Source organism: Diuraphis noxia, unplaced genomic scaffold (genome assembly GCF_037042655.1).
Source record: "Diuraphis noxia isolate RWA-SAM2 unplaced genomic scaffold, SU_Dnox_SAM2 contig0001, whole genome shotgun sequence".
In the NCBI taxonomy this organism is placed as follows: domain Eukaryota; kingdom Metazoa; phylum Arthropoda; class Insecta; order Hemiptera; family Aphididae; genus Diuraphis; species Diuraphis noxia.
In genome coordinates this window covers 77,458,277-77,479,977 of record NW_028301711.1, presented here as the reverse complement: position 1 = coordinate 77,479,977, position 21,701 = coordinate 77,458,277, and the positions used below count along the sequence as shown (strand labels likewise).

The window sequence follows — 21,701 nt, the reverse complement described above, 5'->3', positions numbered from 1 at the left end:
TGTAACTTATTGTTTATGAATTTATCGTAAGTTTATTTTTATATAAATTTTGTTGAATGATTAATTTAAGTTTACAATTTTAGATATCTTATTTATGTTATTACATACCATTTCGATTCAGGAAGGCAATAATGATCTTTCAAATATTTCCTGCTGCACGGAGTTATTTTACAACACTCATTAGCGATAGCCCTTTTAGATTTGAACGAGTGAGTACCTGAAAACAAAGGTAAATCATTAGCAAAGACAAACATTTTTCAATAAATCTAACTAAAAAGAATATGCTTAAAATAAGTTAACATGATCATCAGATTACCATTTACCATATTTCTTTTACATTTTATTCAATTTTAAATTGTTTTAATTACAAACTAAAATATACAAGGAGTATCAAGGAAAGGGAAGATTAGAACCCCTAAAATGTTTTCAAACATATTATAATCTGCATATAAAAAAGGGGATATGCGAGTCTGGTCTCCTCATAAGATCTTTTTTTAAATCTTAAAAAAAAAGTTTGCTTTTTAGTTCTTAATGTATTATATTAGAGCATTACGAGAAAACATAACGTTTATTTCGTCAAATCTTCATCAGCACACTATGACCATAATGATAAATCAAAATGTCTCTAGGCCTGCGCGATAGTCATTCGTTACACTCGATAGTCGATAGTGTCAAAATAATCGATTACTTCGATTAATCGATAGATTTTGAAAACAAAATGTATTATATTTATTATATTCTTAGTTTTACGATATTATTTAATTCGCTCGCTATTTGTTCGATAGTGAATTGGATTGAAATAATCGATATCATCGATATGACTTATACCACCATCATGACTCCTTTGGCTAGAAACCTTAACCGCGGGGGAGGGGGGCATCGCAGTCTTTGAGAAAGATTTTAAATGATCTAACTAAATTATGAAATTTTCGTTTTATTTTTTCATACTTATAAAAAATGAGAAGAAACACAAACCCCGATAATTAACTGTGTGTGTGTGTGATAGGTATCTAATTTTGTATTCTAGAGTTCGTTGAATTTACAATTAATATAAACTTTATAGGTTAATTTCGACCAATAGACGATACTATTATAATTAAGAATAAGGTACTATAGAAAATTATATTCATGTGGATCTTCGTTGTAGCGGCCTTTGCAGATGATTGAGAGCTCAACTGCGAGATTTGATCCACAAAACCTGAACGGAACTTCCCAGTACGAACTATTATTAGCGATAGATCCAAGAATTAAGTCAATGCACAAGCTCAGTACCAAAATAATCAAATTGAACTTCATGATTTTCTGAAATAATACACAACATTATACGATGTGACTATAATATGTTAAAAACCTGCAGAATAAAATTAATACGTTTTTGATCTTGATTATTGTTAAATCATTTGTAAATTAATATTATTGATAAATTAAATACTAAAAATAATATTTTTTTATCACACAAATATAACATATCTTATGCAATTTTTATGAAATTATCGAACGATTTTTGTTATATCAATTTAAATTGTTGAAACCTAGTTTTTTTTAAATTAAGAATAAACCAACTAATAGGTAAGTAACAAAAAATATCATGTTAAATATCAATATATGAAAGCCTATGTTGATAGGTACCTATTATTCATACTTGTATAATTTTTAGGCCGTTGGTAGGTTAATTTATTCGACGAATATAAGAAATATATTTCTACTGCATTCTATTCATTTTAAGTTAGGTTAGGTTAGACTTCACAAAAAATTATTTAACGTTATTTAAAAATTGAAAACTAATTTAAATGTAATTTTCCATCAGAATTTACATAAGTACATACTAATTGAATGTAAATCTTTATTTCTAAATAAATATATTATATGTTTTGTTTGTGAAAAATATTTACATACAACAATATAAGATATTTAACTATATAACTCAATAAATAAAAATATTTATTCAATATGTATCTTGATTAATTTAATATTAAATTTTACCATTAAAATTACCTAACAATAAGACCAATAAGTAGTCTGTTGATAGTATATAAGTATAACATACCTTATTAGAGGTATAATGTCCGTGTAGGATATAGTAGATAGTTCGATTTATCTGGTAGAAGACTAGAAGAGTAACAATAATATTGGACGAACACTGCAGTTAAAATGAATTGTGATCATTCGTAGTATGGTGTAATCCTGAGTCCTGACGCAGCTCTCGCCTAAATATATAAAGTTATTATATATTGAGAAAGTAGTGAAGAGGAGGGGATTGGTAAAACCACACACTTTTATGTGGTGAAAAAGGTACGTTATAGGCTATAGGCCAGGAGTTCCCAAAGTGAACTATTCCCCCCTCCTTGTTGATGATTCTGAAATTCAAAGAGTCCTGCTTTAACCTCTGCTTTACCAAGTGATTCTAGGACATTATTGAAAACATCCAAGACTAAATTTTGTTCAAAAATAGTTTTTCCTGGAAAATATATCCATATAGGACTTGAAAAACAACTTAAAAGAATTATTTCTGGAACTTTTCAAGATTTAATTCATAGTTTCAAACTAATAATCACTAAAGATGGTATTCCAATTTTTAAAAGTTCAAACATACAAGTGATACCAATTTTATTTGGGATATTATCAGATATAAATTAACTACAAAATAATGTGTTCCCAATTGGTTTATAGTTTGGTAAAGGTAAACTTCATGATATCGATTGTTACCTAGAAGAATTTGTTAATGAAGTCAATTATTTATCAGAGAATGGTATTTTACATCAAAGTAGAAAAATAATTCCAGTAAAAGTTGTTGCTTTCTGTTGTGATGCCCCTGCAAAGGCAGACATTCTTGGTATAAAGTCTTTTAGTGGGTATAACTCATGTACAAGGTGTGTTGTTAAAGATGAATCGAGTAAAAATCGTAGAGTATTTACAGATCTTGATTGTGTACTAAGAACAAATGAAGATTTTCATAATTGGTCAGATACAGAATTTAGAAAAACTGAAACGTTACTTACAAAATTCCCAGGACTGCATTTTAACAACTCGTTTGTTTTAGATATAATGCACCTTGTTTATTTAGGAGTAACTCGTACTATAATTTTAACATTGAGTACAGTAAATGTTTCTCACAAATTGTCTAGCCAACTCTGTCTTAGATTATCATCATTATTAGTTGAATATCGTTCATGTGTACCTATTGAAATTAATAGGAAGCCAAGAGAACTGAAAATTTACTTCGTTGGAAAGCTACTGAATTTCGAACATTTTTGCTATATTTAGGACCAGTTGTCTTAAAATCTGTTTTTACTAGTAAAAAATATGAGAACTTTTCAACTCTTAATTTTGCAGTGACTATATTATTGTCACCTAAAATGTGTAAAGATAGTGGATGTGTAATTATGCCAGATCATTACTACGGTATTTTGTTGAAGACTTTATTCATCTGTATAGTAAAGACTTTATCACTCATAATTTCCACGGTTTAATTCATATAGTAGATGACTCTGATTACTATTCAGGAATAACATCAAATTTTACTTTAGAAACAATATCTGCATTTCAATTTGAAAATTATTTGCAAAAAATTAAATCAATGGTGCGAGGATATAATAAACCAGCTGAACAAATTTGTAATCGATTAGGTGAATGTTTTTTATTGGAAAACTATTTTGAAACTCCTCGGCAATCATCATTATCAAAAATACCAAATATTCACGGTGATGGTCCTCTTCTTGCAAATTGTTGTGGACCACAATACAAGATTCATATGTTTCAACACTTTCAATTAAGAATAACAAAACCTGATAATTGCTGTGGGTCAAAAAATGGTGATATTATAATGGTGCACAACTTTGCTTATTCAAAGTCACTAAAAACTGAAGTTGTCATTGGTAAAAAATTTATATCACAATAAGATTACTATTCAGTGCCGTGTAATAGCTCATCACTTGGAATTTATGTTGTTCAACATTTATCCATCTTAAAAATGTGGCTAGTTTCAGAAATTTGCTTAAAATATATATATTTCCCATACAAAAATCAGTCATATATTGTCTTACCTTTAGTTCATCTATGTTAAATACCTATTGTAAATGTAAAGATTATTTATTAGGATAAGTATATTTTGTACTTTTAATATTAGGTTATAAGTGTTAGATTTCTGAAAAATAAGATGGAGAATATTACTTCTAAAGCATGTAAAATATTTGTTAATTTAATTTAAAACTTAAATGCTGAATGATGTAAATTTAATGATTATGTATTCAGTTACCTATATATTTTTTATTTTAAGTTTAAGGTTGTTTATGTTTGCTTATGAATTGAGGCAGAGAATAAAATAGAAAAAATATATAAATTTGTTGTGTTAATAATCAATTAAATTGTTTTCTTATTACTGCAATGTGCAATTAATTACAAAATTATCATTGCCTACTTTTTATAGTGCTATTTTTATGCCCCAACAAGTTATTATTAACCTATATCATATAATATTTGAAAAAAATACTTATATCAAAATTGATTTATTCTTATATAGGTGATTATGAAAGAGGATACAAAATGATGATAATTATTAAATTGAAATTGATAAGGTTAACGTCGTTCGCGTATTTATAATATATAAATAGAGTTTATAGATTTAATTTTGTTCAAAATAAATTTATGTAGTTAAACATTTTGATTAACAAACACTATTAATTAATACAATTTTATTTAATGGGTCTAAGGCCCGGTATTACAATCATCGGTTACGTCTTCGGTAACGTGACGGTCTGTTAAAACATTTACGATCCGTTAAACTGATTATAGTATTACAATCTTCCGTAAATGTTATATTACATAACCAACTGATAACGTAAAGTTTTAAGTGATAAAACCACTAAGTTGATAAGCAGCGCGAAAATTGTTAAAATTCTGATTGTCTAATGTCTATCAGTAATCAGTGTTAATTTACTAAATAGTAAATTGTCTATTACTTATTACTTATTAGCACGATTTAACTATCTATATTTTACGATCTTAAATCGTGCTCATTAGTTAACTGTTAAATTATAATAATTATATACAATTGTTTTTTTTTAAATTGAAATGGAGGATAAAAGGTTGAAAAGTAAAAACTTTACCCTTCAAGAAGAGGAACTGCTCGTAACATTAGTAATTAAATATTGGTCAATTGTTCAATGCAAAGTAACTGATCATTCCAACAACTTGTAAGTACTTTGGATAATAAATCATAATACCTAGTATATACCAAATTACATAATAGAATACAGATATAGATCACCATAGGCGTGCGCAGACTTTGTCCGCAGGAGAGGCCCTTTAAAAGGTCTCAACAAAAGATTCTTGTACTTATGACTATTAGTATTACTAAATGTTATAGATTAATTATAGATCAATATGTCTCTCAAATTATATCCCCCCTGGCCTATGGTAGTGGTGTATCCTTATTTTTATAAACATTAAACGTGGTACTTGTTAGTTCTAAACAAGGTGCCCCTAAATCCACATTTAAATATGTTGATGTAAATAATAACTTGTAACCCAATGGGCTAATTGTTGTAAATGAAAAATACAGTAAAGTAACATATATCAGTATAAATCAGTAGGTAACATAAATCATTTGATCGATGATAACTGATTGATAAATAATTTTAATACAGATGATATTTACACTATTTAAAACTGGCTTCACTTTTTTCATGTCAAATGTAAAAATGTTCACTATCTAATATAGTACAGATATATATGCATTTATTAAAGAAAAAGCCAGAGGCCGCAGGGGGGGCATGCCCCCCCTGTGCGCACACCTATGTAGATCACATTAAAATAAAAAAATTGTTCTTGTCCTGCACAATCCACAGGAAGAAGAAAGAATATTGGAAAATAATAGAAAATGAATTTAATAATAATGCAGTATCTGGATCTACTGAGTGCTTCAGACCATCCACTGTTCTGAAATGCAAATTTGAGAATATGATGAGAAGAGCTCAGAAGAAACAAAGTTCTAATAAAGCTTCATTGAGTAGTACAGGTGGTGGAGCTTCAAAAATTGTTGAAATGACTGCAATTGATGAGAGAATTTTATCTCAAATTGGTAGACGAGGCACTGGATTCATTCAAGATAAAAGTTGGTGTAGTGATATAGGTTAGTAGTATAGGGTAGAAATCATAGGCAGTCCTAAGGGTGTTAAAGTATAATGTATTAAGTAAATTAAATGTGCTGCATCTGAAGTAAAATGTTGGGACTGCCTATGATAGTAACTAGTAATAACTAGGGAAAGAGATGTTTTTCTTGACCTTTTTAAATTAATTAACTCCATTACTTCACTAGTAAAAGAATTTATCGTAATTACTAATTATTAGTAAGTTTTTTTCATTTGATTTTTAAAGTAATAGGTATCTAGGTTGAGTTAAAATCATGTTTGTATGTTGGTATTATTTAGTATCAACAATTTTGCTTAAAACAAATTAATTAATTAAAGTATTAACAATTAATTAACAAGAAAGAACAAGATACAGTTTTTACACAGTATATAAATACATTTTTTTGTTTTATGTGTTAAAACACCATCCTTTTTGTAATAAATGAATTGATGAAGATTTGATTTTTTTAGTTGGAAGTTGTAATATGGTAGGAATAGAAGAACTTGAAGATGTCCCGATAGAAAAAACTATTAATATGGCAGAGTCAGATGTCCTAGTAGTAGGCCCGGAAGACTATTACCAAGAGTATTACACTGAAAATGGTATATTATTTTTATTTCATTAGTATAATATTTTAATCATATATTAATTATAACAAATTAAACTTTAGAGGACCGAGATACAGATAAGTGTATGGGCAGTAAAACTGAAAATCAAAGTTTGATTGATGATAATAATTTATCTGCAGCATCTGGTACTACTAAGTATATGATTTTAATGATATCTTAATTAAATTTTTGATTTTCCCATGTTTTTTTTAGTATCTTGGGCTAAGTATACACCTTCAATGTTGAAGCAACCCAAAGCAAATGCTTTATGTGCAACCACTCAAAATGAGATTACTAATAATGAAGGTTTGTTATTGTATTACTATACTAGTAATTTGAATTCAATGTACTTTCTTAATGTAATTGATTGTAATATCTATAGGTCACACCAAAAAACGTAAACAATTACAAGACAAATTGACATTATGGGCTAAGGATAAGGTGACTTTAACAAACCAGCGTAGTGAATTTGAAAAATATCAATTGGAATTTCATCAAGAATCTTGGAAGAAGAAATTGCTAAGAGAAGATTTGCTAAATAAAGAAGTTGAAAATCGTATAAAATTTTCAGCAGAAGAACATGCTGCTAAAATGGCAAAGTTTCAGGCAGAAACAGAGTTGTTAAAAATACAGAAGACTGTTTTATTGAAAGATGCTTTGACATAATTAGGTTGCAATGAAATTCTATTATTTTTTTTTTATTTATAATAGTTTGAATACTTTTTTGTTATGTTAATGTTATATATTGTTATTAGGTACATCGTTTTATAATTACATGTTAATAATACTTAAGCTAAAGAGTAAAGACTGAACATTAGTTTAGCTTCTAATTTTTAAATTTATAATAGTTTGAATACTTTTTTGTTATGTTCTATATTGTTATTAAGTACATTGTTTTATAATTATATGTTAATACTTAGCTAAAGACTGAACATTAGTTTAGCCTCTAATTTTTTTAAATTTATAATAGTTTGAATACTTTTTTGTTATGATATATTTTGTAGTAATTATTTATTTATATATTTATAATTATAATACATTTTATAAAAACAATCGTTCTCTTTATATTTACTTAACTTATTACTATTATTAATTAATTTTGTATATATTTATTTTATTTTCATTCCATAGTAGAAAAGTAGTTTAAAAATCTTTTTCTATGTACTGATCTATTTCCCCCTTCATTGGCATTACCTAGTTGCGGATCAATTAACGTCAGATTAATTGAATGCTCCAATTCGTTTGATATCTTAGGTTCATTATCGCCAAACTGTCTAGCAATGTTATGAAGAACTGCTGTTGCCACTATAATTGCTTGAACTGTGTTTAAATTTTTTATATTTATACCGAGACTTAAAATCGGAAATCTACGTTTCCAGACACCATATGAGCGTTCTACAGGATTTCGTGTACGTATTTGTGATTCATTGAATAGAGTTTCGACATGTGTAAGTGGATTTAAAAGAGGTGTAATAACATAACGTTGGACAGCATAACCACTGTCAGCAACTAAAACGCAATCGTTAAATTCTCCATCTTCAAATCGGTTCTTAATAGTGGAATTCCGAAAAATATTTGCATCATGTGTACTTCCAGGCCATCTTACAACAATATCTTGTATACGTAGCTGGGCATCACATATTGTTTGAACATTTATAGAGAAAAATTGCTTTCTGTTGCGAAATATTTCAGCATCATTTCCACCAGGAGATCTAATTTTAATGTGTGTACAGTCTATGGCTCCAACACATGATGGAAATTTAGCTATATTATAGAAATCTTGTCGAACCTTTTGTATTTCTGAATCATTCGAAGGAAAATATATAAACTCTGGTCGAAGTTCGGCTATTGCTTCTGATACAACCTTTATTATTTTTCCAGCAGTTGTTTTGTGTATACCAGCAAAATCACCACAAGCAGCTATAAATGATCCAGTGGCATAGTACCGTAACGTCACTAATAGTTTTTGACCAGGTGTCACTGCATTATTTCTACAAATTCATTAAATATATTTCCAATCATTTTAAATCATGCATATTAATTGTTAATAATAATCAAAAAAAATAGGAATCAAATTGGTTAAACTGGTTTTCTAAAAAATCTCGTTTTTTCATTTATTAACAAATAGGTTAGGTTCAACCAAAACCAAAAGCTTTAAAACCCTATAACCTGAACCTAAGAATTTAAGACATCGATCTCAAAACCAGAAAATTTAGAAAATCATTCTCAAAACCGAAACTGTAAAATGTTGAAAGGATTTCAACAAAGGTAGGCAAGTTAGTGAATATAATTAACTGTGACAAGTTAATTTTTTTTCAAGTCTGAATATTCGTATAAACCATAAATTGCAATAGTGTTTTTTATTCACACAAACATTAATCAAAAATATTTAACAATGTGCAAAAATAAACCATTAAATTGTTATTATAGTACATTGTGACCAGAAACTAATCGGCAACATCTATAATCTACAGTCTATACATGATTAAAAATTAATAATTTAAGTTATTACTGCACAATAAATAATATGAATATTATACAAAAGTAGTGTAATGGTTAAAATCAAAAGAATTAGTTTTGTTTAAATACAAATTAACTTCATTACACGATAATGATAATTAACTATAAAAATTCAAAAGTTAAGTTTAGACAAAAACAATTTTTACTGAATAAGTTATTAAGTTGAAAACAAAATACATTAACTGCCCACCTTTACAGTTTCGATCCTTGAAAAATATACAAACCTATCAGTAGGTGATGCAATCTTTGTCTCTATGACATCAAGGATAAACTTCACGGTAGTTTTTGTCAAACGAAATCTTTGTAAAAATTCGTTATCCCTCCAAACCTGAAAATGATCTGGTCGATCACGAATAGTTTTTGCCTGTCGAGGGAAACCTACTATACAAGCAAGTTCAAATAAACTGGTATCTGTATCACTTTCATAATTATCATTGACGACTTCATCATAATCCAAATGATCCATGAAAGTGAATAAATAAAATACAATAAACTTATAATTTTATACGATAAAAATATTCAAAATATCTAATAAGAGTAAAGAACAAGATGTGAGTAGGAACAGGAAGACAGCTGAAGTAAATACAAATTACAATTTACAGGAATACAAATTATCAAATTGATAACGTAAAAATATTGATAAACCAAAAAACAAAAATCCAATCACCAATCAAAAGCTCTAACGGAATGTAGTATTATGTTTAACCGCCCGGCATCGGTCGATAAGTTAACAGAAACATAATCAACCCTTTTTTGCCTTACGGACGTTTGTAATACAGGCCGGAACAGCTAACGGAGCGTTAAATCGTAACCAACACATAACCAATGATTGTAATACCGGGCCTAAAAGCTTAAAAAATTAATCAAGGTTCTTGATAGTATATTGTTACGATAGCTGCAGTTGAAAAATATTATAAATACAAATAATTTTTTTTTATAAGCATTTTAAGTTCAAATTTTGACGAAATTAGATTTTAAATAACTAAGAATAACGAGTTTAGTCATATTGGTGTAATTTAAATATATAATTCGTGAATAGTTTAAACTTCCAAAGTATATTATTATGCATAAATAATATGATAATATAGAAATAATATTAATCCAGCGACACGGTAGTGTCGCGAGCTAAGTAAAAAAAAAAGGAAGGCGAAGCACTCGACCGTGTATATATACAGAAACCTAAACATTCCCATTTAATACGTGTTAATATTTTGGTATTCTTTATTAAAGGCTGTAGGTCTAATAAATGAACCAAATAGTTAGAATGAGATATCAATCGATCGAGAAAATCATAGGCTACGTGCTTTTATAATTTTAAATAGAATCGGTTGAATAGTATTTTAGTTATGATCAAAAAACTGTGGATATTTAAGTGATCATTTTATATTACTTTCGCCGCCGGCTGCCGTATTAAACGCGTCATGTTGACGGGACGAGTGAGGGGATTCTTGTGACGGCGGCGTGTGTCTCCCACTACTATTGCTTCTCCCCACCGCTAGACACATACAACACACTAACACGCGAACATGGTCCACAATCGCTTATCAGTTATCGGTATCGGTGCATTCAGTTTTCGTAATTTCGATTTTCGTTCTTTCGTCTCGCGTCCTGCGTACGAGCTTGTTGTCGGCGTTATTGTCTCGTGTCCATAATATTATTATTCAATGCACGTGGTATCACCAAACCTAACCGTATCGACTATCTATCATTTTCCATTGAGCATTTTATTGTTAAATAATATATAGTCGTTATAATAATAATAATTATTATAACAGTCTTTATTATAATACTTTATTGTGACTGTCTTCATATTTGTGTCGAATTGTGTCTACATTAAAAATGGTAACTTAACTCCAAAAGGCGCGAGATATGAGGGAAAAAAATATCAGGAGTCTACTCAATCTAAAATCGTAGTTGAAAGTTATAATAGTACTACTATTAAACAGTGCAGTATTAACACGGTACATGAAGTACCACTAAAAAGAAAGAATCCAAAATCCAAACAGTTATTTCCATTTTATTAAATATTGAAAAATGTACCAATAGATCAATTGGTAAATTAAAAATGCCCCTGGTTCAAGGTAGGTGTACTGCAGATAGAGTATTAAAATGGGTGCTGAAGTATAGGAAACAAAATGTACTTTTGTACAGAACGATATATTTAAACATCTTAAAAAAATTATAAATAAGACATTACATCATAATAATGGGAAAAAAAAATAAAAAATATCTTGACCCTAATAAAAACTAATGATATCTCAACAAAAACACTACGTCAACTCCGTGTAAAAAAACGCTAAGTAAAAAAAAAAAAAAATATATAAATGTAATAAAATGTGTGATATAAGGTGGAATCTAAGTAAATAGTTTAATGAATAAAATGTATGTATAAATAATTAATTCAAATTTAATAAAAATTGGTTATTTATATTAATTTATAATATGAATTATTTTAACTCAAATTGATCCAATTTTGGTTTACTTGGCCGGAAGATTCAGTCTAAAAAATGTATAGCCAAGTACTAATAGTTTATGTAATAAATAATGAAAGCACCATTACAATAAATAAATTGTTTCCGGCTAAGTAAACCAAAATTGGATCAATTTGAGTTAAAATAATTCATATTATAAATTAATATAAATAACCAATTTTTATTAAATTTGAATTAATTATTTATACATACATTTTATTCATTAAACTATTTACTTAGATTCCACCTTATATCACACATTTTATTACATTTATATATTTTTTTTTTTTTTTACTTAGCGTTTTTTTACACGGAGTTGACGTAGTGTTTTTGTTGAGATATTTAATACAACACGTATCGACGCTACTTCCAGCGTTTACATACAATAATATCCCGTGACGCACAACCGGTTGTAGTACAATGCTACACATCCCACCCATCACGTGGTCTAGAAAAGGCACACAGAGTGCAGCTCATCTTCATTGTGGTAGCAGTTCCTTTCGTTTTCTAGTTCACATTTTTGCCTCATTCCTTGGGTAGACGTTTTCCTCGCCTGTTGTAGGCTCCTCACGTGCTCGTCGTAGTCGTTTTGATTTTATTTTGTTCGTCTAAATTAGTATTTTTTGACTTATTATTCACATAAACAGATGTGAATCGAAACCATCCACATATCAACAAAACGATGGCGTTTCTGGTGTGTATATTGGTATTACTTACCATAACTTCTCTCGAAGTGGCAGCTTTCCGGGACGAAAGAGGAAACAAGATAACAGATATGACACCACAAAAACATGCGGAATGTAAGTATACATAAATGTATAAACATAATATTTTCAAACAATTTCAATGGTGCAATGAAAGTATTGTTTATATATATATATATATTTTTTTTTTTGTTTATCATCTCTTTTTGAGGTGTCAAAAATGCATGGACTTTTTACTTTAATAACTTTTCTAGTATGAAAATTAAACTTATATTGATTGAATATTTGCTCTAAAATGAAAAAATTCTTGTAGTTTTCACAAGTGACGATAACCCTAACACTCCCCCCCCCCCCCCAAAAAAAAAAATATAGATAAAACTAATTTTTGGCGGTATCGATTTAATTTTAGAATCGTAAATTGTAATTAAAAAATTAATTACTGTAGACAATTTTCACAAATCTTTATATAATAATTTATCATACAAGATAAAATGTTTAAAATATTTTGGCTCTTTTTTTCTTAGCTATTAATAGAAGTTTTTAATTTAATTTTAGTTGTTTTTATTTAATCGCGATATGATATTGAAATGAATGAACCGATATCGATAACTGAAAACATATCATTGTGCATCACTAAAATTTAGGCAAATCATATGATATATACATTTGGAATTCGTATACGTAAATGGACATTAGTGTGTGTTTTCGAGAATCGTTGTTACACTGCGTCGGGCAACCGACGCCAGATGCACATTCACTCGTCACGCACACGCTGAAACTTCACAAAAATAAAATATGTTTTTGTTTACTTAACTATAAAATCTACAACAACCGGTATTAAATTAGTATCAGTATTGTGAGCGCAATTACTTTACGTGGATCCCTTTCGAAAGTATCGACTAATAACAGGTCGCTCTTAGCGCATTTCATTGTGCGCGAGACGGGTAAGCCTGAAACTCCAGATGTGCTAATATATGTACCTACATGTATAAATACGTTCATTAGCAATAAACAGTAACTAACATAATAATATAGACAATCAGTAGTCAGTAGATAGTAGATTATAATACGCTTAGAAATGTAATAAGTCTTGTCTTGTGTGTGTTGCAGATTTGGAAAGAATAAACGGCGTATATTGTCCACCACTTGGGCTAACAGATAAGTTTAATGTAACGATAATTGATGGAGAGTGGTCACGGATAAGTGGATGTGCTTATATTCAACCTTATCCTTCCGTAAGCCCTTCACAATTATTTCATTTGTGGCTGCGGCGTTCTCAAAACGGTAACGTCGGAAATTGCGCCAACCTGACGGGTAATAATCGTGAACAATTATTTCTATAATAGTATAATATACAATACAGTTTGATGGGGGGGGAGGGGGAGAGAGAGAGAGTGGATCACTGTCGGCTTTAAGGCTGGACTTAACGAGTTGAAAAGTTAAGTTTAGTTAGGTACATAACGAACAACTATTTTTAGAAGTAGTTTCTAATTTCACGTTTTATATTTTTTCCTGTCTTATGCCGGGTCCACACAGAGACGACGAAAGTAAAACAAAACAAAAACTGTGTTTTTCGACAAAATCAAAACAATTTTGTTTTTTCCAACAAATTGTTCGTATTTTGAAAAACAAAGTCGTGTTCCGAGCGGTGTCGGTAAACATCAAAAGGTTTTGGTTTTGTTGTTGTTTTTGCGAACACTGTCGAACGTGTGTGGACATGTTTTCAAAACAACCAACAGGCAATATTTTTTATCGGGATTTCGCGGGCAGTACCAATTTGGTTATTAATAAATATATATATATTCATTATATAACTAAAACATCTTTTAATCGTATCATTTATTTTTTTACTTTGTAACTGTAGGTGAATATACCCAGCACCCAACATTAATAAATCTTCATAATTTTCAATATCTCTTTTCAATTTCCACATTTTCACTCAGAGTAAAAAAATGTAAAAAAAACTTGTAAGTACGAAGAGTTTAGAAAGCTAAAACTCTTAAGACAGACTGAATGACCACGGATGATCGAAATAAAACGACGAGTTTATATTTCTGTATGGATAGTTGAAAACAAAAACAAAACACGAACAAATGTTTGAATTTTGTTCATGTTTTGTTTTATTTTTACTCAACTCAGTATGGACACATGTTTTGTTTGAGTTTTATTTTTTTCAAACTTCAAAAAGAAGGGTTTGAGTTTGGTTTTTGTTTTGTTTCTGTGTCGTCTATGTGTGGACCCGGCATTACATACCTATAGTAACTTATAAGTAAATTAATTGTAAAGTTAATTAAATTTTTTTCCATGTAAAACTGTATTATATGCCTTATGGATTTAAAATATATTTTGTTTTGTAATAATAAAAATTATTTAATAATATTAAATAATATGTTTAGACAACTACTAAATTGTACTGCCAATGTGTTTTGTACCATTTATGGACAATGGACTTTATAATAGTGATAAAAATAGAGTATAAAAATAAACTATGGTTAACAGCGTTTTAAATGTTTGAATTTATTGCCATAGGTACATGTAATATGATTATAATTTTTAGGTGTAGCAGTCCTTGCGTTTCCTGAAAAAGAAAACATTTTAAATTTAGATACAGAATATACTTATTTAAAATGATTTTTCAGTTAACGTAAGACCTGTTACACCTAAAACAAAAAACTTAAATGTATGATAGCAATAAATGGATCATTTAAAAACAGTTAACTCTAAATTTGTTATTATTTCATTGTTTTTATTAGTAAAACTGAAGTAATTAGTCTCATAGAGAAAATAAATAACTACCACCACTGTTTATTTTGTAGTGCTCTCATACAAACCATTTTTTATTAGTTATTGACTAGAATATAAAAAAGCAAGAGTGCTTGATAAACGCAAATAGTACGTGACGTATTGATTCCTACTCGTATGATAAATTTGCGAAAAATACATTTAAAGATACTTTTACATTCAAGATAATATTCTAAAAATAACTTGAATAAATTCGTATTTTGAAGATCGAAAACTAATTTCAAAAAAATCTTTATTTAGCCATCAAAATGCGTTTGCGTAGATTAGTGTCCTCATTCACTTCAGAAACACAATATAGACAATCGCGTCCATTTCCAAATGTACCTATGCTAAACACTCACTTAAAATCTTCATTTCTACATAAATACGAATCATAATATTTGTGTTGTCTATTGGTATGTAAACTGTATGCAGTGTGTGTTATTATTAAACACAATCATAGTCAGAAATAGGATATACCTATTTTATATTTAATTAAAATAAAATCCAATTACAATTAAACAGCTTTAATTTGTTTTAGATTTTTAGAACCGTAAATTAATTAAGCCATGGTACAAGCTTAAAATTCTTATAAACGAATTAAAAGTGGTTTGTAGTTACTAATTATTAGTATAAATTAAAAAAAAAAATTATTTTGTACCTATATAAAATGATAATCTTAGTAGGAACCTAAAAGTTGAATGATTTATGTTTTTATAACTAATGTCTGATTAAGTACAGATTGTTTCTAAATCACCGCAATAATCTTGATAAGTTTTGAAAAATATTAAAATAGTACCTATTGTTGTTGTCAGATATGGATCACTTCATATTCGAGTGTTTATCAAAAAAACACTTGGAGATTAATGAAGAGATGACTGGCAAGGGCTGGCAGTATGCATCGCTATATCAACATTCACTATTCGAACATTATACGCGAGCCGTACTGAATGAATCCAGATTAGGCTACAGATGTGCCGTGAGTATTCTATGTAGTATATGTTCACATGTTATTTAATTTCCTACATTATCGCAGTAGACAATTATTCCTAAAATAACCTATTATATTTTCAATTTTGATTAATTTTCTTTATGTGAAACTGTTTCTATTTCCGTTCGAAATACAGTTGTACAATACAGTTCCCGACACTCCGGGTGTGATATTGATGGTCATAGGCCATAACACGAATGTAGATCAACATGCGAAGTGCGCCGATCTATTTAAAAGTCTGGAATATGGGCCCAATGTTCCTGAGTGGCTACCACAATGGCCCGATGGATCGATGATTCTTCTTTTGGATAAAGAAGAGATCGAAGTTCCGTCGAGGGAGCGGTCAGTGTTACATGACGGCAGCTGCAGGTTAGATACATTTAAGCGACTACGCATATCGTTATGATTATGTTTAATTAGCACACTATTTGTTAGTCTGATAGGACTTATAATTTATAGGACATTTAAAAAAAAGTCCCAAGCTTTTTAATGACCTTATTTACTATCTGATATTACCGGGCTGAGAAAACAATCGCTAGATTAATTATAAAACACGAACAATTTAATAAAGCGTAAATTATCTAAAATGAAATAGTTTTTTAAGGGACAGTTAGAACCATTTATTATTAGTAGCCATGTGTTTAACGTCTATTACTAGACAATTTTATAACTGCCATATTCCTGTACGGAGACCCATTTTACTTATGTATCATAACGATGAAATGCGATTTTCCTTATAATATTACAAAAATGAGAATAGTAAATTTAAATGCATTGTTTAGGTTTCCAAATTGGTCTCAAGGTCTATGGTCAAACTTACAAGTATATGGAAATGTGGCGTACTATGCAGACGTCATCACCGAGGAAGACATCGTTTATGGTAATCAGCAAAATGAATCTTCAGAGTCGGCCACGATAGAGAGTCACCATCAAGATGCCCAGGCTAATAACTCTTATAATTACAATAAAAATCAGGAAAATATCCAATGTGTGACACGTGGTTCCACACAGCAACAACAACGTGAAATTACGAAATTCAAATGGCGTTGTATTACGTCTGTTTATAATGATGAAAAACAACCGCACAAAACTGGAGCAAAGTTCCTTACTTACGGTGGCCGTATTATGGGAAAAAATGTACTAAATAGCAATGATAAAAAGTGAGTTAACGTTTTACAACTTATTCTGGAGGTACAAATCATAAATATTTTTAATGAATACTATGTAATTAATGTCTACACCTAAATTGTTTTAATAGTAACGAACAAAACTCAGATACGTTAGTTGACGTTATGGAAAACACTACGATGCCGTACGGATGCTTGTGGTTAGAAACTAGAGGCCGAAACATTTTTTATTCCATCATAAGTAAATATTAGTTATCTTAGCTATTTATTTTAATTTTAGTATTATGGAGTTTATACTATTAATAAGAAATAGCGAAAAATTAATCTAAATGAAAATATTGTTATTGTGTATATAGAATATAATAATGTACAATATAAGTACTTAGGCGCGTAAAAGTTTCAAAACCTAACAAAAAAATATGATTGAATTATAATAAAATAACTAAAATTTTCATTCTTTGTAGAAATATAAAATTCCATGCAAATTTTATCTTCAAATTAAAAAAAAAGTTGGTGATGATATACCTAATTATTTAGTTTTAGATATTTAAGTTTCAGTATGAACTACCTACCTACTTATGAGAAATATTGTATTCAATTTCCAAGTCTTAAGGGGCTTGACGACTTTTTTTTTGCTTGAAAACATTTCTTACAAGAAAAACTGCCATGCCTCATAGAGCTATTAAATGCTTCTTAAAAAAAATATGCTTAGGTATCTTTTGAATTTTTAAATGGTTATAATAACAACTTACGAGCAACCTTGTATTATATGTTCAAGCTTTATAACTAAGCAACAAAATGTATATCTTTATTTTATATTTATAAAGAAAAAAATAAGAGGAAAAAGTAATGTACCTAAAAAGATGTCAATAATGTTTATAAATAGGTTAAAAATGGTTTAATTTTTTTTTTTTAAACTGCACCATGTATAAGAAATAATAATAACACATATTGTGCTTTTTTTTTCATGTATCTACTCGTATGTTTATTCGCTTTTGAAATATAACATGATAAAATTCATTACTTTATGAATGAATATTCTATAATCTTATATCATCAACATCTAAACTTTATTCCCTTAAATAAAATATTTTTGAAATTACAATCTTTTTTTGATTTTTAATCCAGCAATAGTAATTGATGAGGAACTTTTTATTAAATTTCAAAATATTAGGTATGAAAATTAAAAAGTTTATATATTCAACTACAAAATGATTTGAAAATTTTCAAAATTCTGATGAACTTTTTCAAAGTCTTATCTTTTAACGCCCATAATAGTATTTTTAATTTTCACAAGACGGATTGACAAATTTTTGATAACCATTAATAAAAACTAAAAACATTTTTTCATATATAAAATGATATTACAAACTAATAACATAATTTGATTCCAAAATTCTACAACTATTCATTTTTGAGTTATAACAAAAAGAGAAAATTTTTTTTTTGATTACACTGATAATTATCTACTTTTCTATTAGAATCCATCATTAAAGATCAAAACTTTTTTTTTAATTATGTATCATGCATACATTTATTACATTATATAGATAAAAAACACACATTGCAAAAATAAATAAAAGTATAATACAAATGTAATACAAATGTAATTTATAAATTTTTAGGAACAGGCATGCCAGATAAATATCAGAGTATTGAAAACTTCGCACAGCAACTTTGTGCAGAAAAGAGGAATTCTAGCAGAGATGGCAATTTGGAGAATCAGAAAATTCTTTGTGCAAGTCGCCCACACATATCAAAATAAGGATGTTCTGTGTTTACAGTTTACTAAATATTTCTAACAATACTATACCTACTATAAATTGAAATTAAAACAACATGTTTTTTTTTGTCAAAAATCTATTGATAAAAATATTATTATAATAATTAATAAGTAACTATTATTAAAAAACATTATTTAATCCGATGGCATACTAATACTATGTATTTTTAACATTTAATAAAAACAAGTATTTTTAGATTCATAAAAAAGTTATTTTCTTAGAACTATTATGTTACTTATAAAATGCAATCTATGTTACAATATTTTTCAAGATAGATGTTATAATATTGTAAGAATATTTTAAAACTGATAGGTATTAGAAAAATTATGATTTAAATAATATATTTCATTAAATTTTGCTAGTCATAATCTATTGGATCAGAAATAACGAAGAACTGTAAACTTTTGAAAAAAATTATTCATATAGTACAGTAGTAGACATTCAACACGTCATGATAACATCTATAAATATATAGTATTTTTGATGTGTAAACGTCAATGAGCTATACGTTTCTTCCTCCCCTAAAAATTTAAGGCTGTCATTATTATTCCATTTAACCAAATGAAAATAAATAACGCATTATGATCTGCATCAGAGTTTGCTAATGAGACGAATGGATTTTCATTGAACGGATCTGTAATTTAAATTGCCTATATTTGCCCCTTTTCTGATGACTATATTATTTTCATTTAAAATTTATTATATATGGTAATTAATAGTAGAGTTGTGACTATACGAGTTTGTAATGCTAATTATTAAGTATCAAAATGCTAAATATGTAAATGAAACGAAACATTATTCATAATATGATGCTGCATAATGATACTATAATATAGCTTTAAATGTGTTCAGATTAAAATATATATGTATATATATATAATAATATATATATATAATTATATCGATACATTTTTATATAAAATTAAACATAAATTCATTTTTAGATTATGTTTAAGATACGAATATATAGGTTTATGTGTATAGAAATATACAATATGTATAGGTATGTTTTTTTGAACCAGATCGGTAATAACTAGTAATAAGATATATATAATCCACTTAATACAGTAATACATAAAATAATAATTTATATTTAAAATTGAGTTCTGACAGAGCAAAGCTGCAAAAGCTACGACTTCTGCTGGTACAACTACTAGAAATAGTGCCGCAACTAGAGATAAAAGGGCCCAGGTGCGAATCAAATTTTGGGGCCCCCTATTTCAAACTTTTGTCTTAAAAAATTGAATAGCAGTAACAGCACCAAAAGCGCAATTAAGGGTAGGTTTAAACCCCCTGGTAACAAAAAAACCCCAAAAATAATAAAGACACTTCGTTTCCCATCTTAGGGGGCTAAACATTTTTATTTTGGCTTTCCTGATAATGCCTATCCATAGTGCATACCAACTACCAAGTACAAATTTTAAAAAGCAAAACAATTTTTATCACTTGATTTTAAATAATTTTGTTTACAAAAACAGATCAAATAATTTATGCATAGGCCTCCAGTCGAAATGTAAACCTAAAATCATATGTGTTTTCATCTCGATTGATATTTTTTAATTTGTAAGTACAAATAAAACATTACATTAGGTATGTACCATAATACAGTTTATTAAAATAGCATTCCTATTATAGTATTCTACTACAAATTTGAATGAATAAAATGTTAATTATATTATTCACTAACTGCAATAGGAAATAGAAATAGGTACAAATATATTATAATAAATTATAATATTAATTAATTATAATAATTGTAGATTCTCTTAGGAAAACTGGTTTTATAGGTCTTGTCTGGGGTCTAAAAAATTTAATTAACTATTATAAAATTCTTAACCAAAATTATAACATTGAGTATGGTTTATCCTATAAAATTTCACAAGACCATCTGGAAACCTTTTTTAGCTCAATAAGATCAAGGGGTGGCTATAATAATAATCCCTCTGCAAAAGAATTCAAGGTTTCCTATAAAAAATTACTTGTCCACCACAATGTTAGTGGTTCCCAATACGGAAATTGTCTTCCTGAGTCTATGTTAAGTACAAAATTAATTAATACACCAGATTCAACAATAATAATAGATTCAGAGTTAAATAATGAAATACAAACCGATTCAAATTATGATTTTCAAAATGACCATGATTATTTGGAATCATATTTTAAAGTATCAGCTTTTGTTGATAATATTACGGAATACATATCTGGATTTGTAGCGAGGAAAGCGTCAAAACTAATAAATTGTAATATTTGTAAAGAGTTTTTAGTTGTTAACCAAACAAACAATTTGTTAATAAATATAAAAGATGTCAATAATGCATTAACTAAGCCAAGCAAGGATGTATTCTATATATGTAGCGTGTCTGAAAAATGGATAAGGTGCACAGAACTAAATGATATGTATGAAAAAAGTTTTATTAATAAATTGTACATAAAAATAAAAAGAGAAGTTTTCACAACTGTGTTTCAAACTAGTAGTATGAACAATCACATTTTTGGCCAAACATTATTTACTAATCATAGGGACCAATTAGTAACAATAATCATTAATTCCTATATTACATTAAGATTAAAAAGCATAGCCAAACA

General features: G+C 28.2%; 2 protein-coding genes and 2 pseudogenes across 2 annotated transcripts; all 4 read left to right on the top strand.

Annotated features, from left to right (window-relative positions):
- The window catches only part of LOC149061806 (uncharacterized), a 340,578-nt pseudogene that overhangs the window by 317,882 nt on the left and 995 nt on the right, over nt 1-21,701 (top strand).
- Nucleotides 1,160-4,063, top strand: LOC149061809 (uncharacterized; annotated as a pseudogene).
- LOC149061808 (uncharacterized) lies at nt 4,764-7,790 on the top strand. Its single transcript, XM_089217017.1, has 6 exons — nt 4,764-5,192; nt 5,847-6,130; nt 6,600-6,731; nt 6,800-6,883; nt 6,951-7,043; nt 7,120-7,790. The coding sequence occupies exons 1-6, from the start codon at nt 5,071-5,073 to the stop codon at nt 7,401-7,403; spliced, it is 999 nt and encodes a 332-aa protein (XP_089073143.1). The 5' UTR covers nt 4,764-5,070; the 3' UTR covers nt 7,404-7,790.
- Nucleotides 12,178-19,248, top strand: LOC149061807 (uncharacterized). Its single transcript, XM_089216856.1, has 7 exons — nt 12,178-12,528; nt 13,543-13,746; nt 16,029-16,192; nt 16,341-16,573; nt 16,987-17,364; nt 17,463-17,572; nt 18,957-19,248. The coding sequence occupies exons 1-7, from the start codon at nt 12,411-12,413 to the stop codon at nt 19,094-19,096; spliced, it is 1,347 nt and encodes a 448-aa protein (XP_089072982.1). The 5' UTR covers nt 12,178-12,410; the 3' UTR covers nt 19,097-19,248.

Excerpts from the sequence above, each read along its gene's own strand:
- LOC149061808 (XM_089217017.1), top strand. The coding sequence starts at position 5,071 with ATGGAGGATAAAAGGTTGAAAAGTAAAAACTTTACCCTTCAAGAAGAG. Across the intron at positions 5,193-5,846 it reads ACTGATCATTCCAACAACTT|GAAGAAGAAAGAATATTGGA; the intron begins GTAAGTACTTTG and ends CACAATCCACAG. Across the intron at positions 6,131-6,599 it reads AAGTTGGTGTAGTGATATAG|TTGGAAGTTGTAATATGGTA; the intron begins GTTAGTAGTATA and ends TGATTTTTTTAG.
- LOC149061807 (XM_089216856.1), top strand. The coding sequence starts at position 12,411 with ATGGCGTTTCTGGTGTGTATATTGGTATTACTTACCATAACTTCTCTC. Across the intron at positions 17,365-17,462 it reads CTAAATAGCAATGATAAAAA|TAACGAACAAAACTCAGATA; the intron begins GTGAGTTAACGT and ends TTGTTTTAATAG. Across the intron at positions 17,573-18,956 it reads CATTTTTTATTCCATCATAA|GAACAGGCATGCCAGATAAA; the intron begins GTAAATATTAGT and ends ATAAATTTTTAG.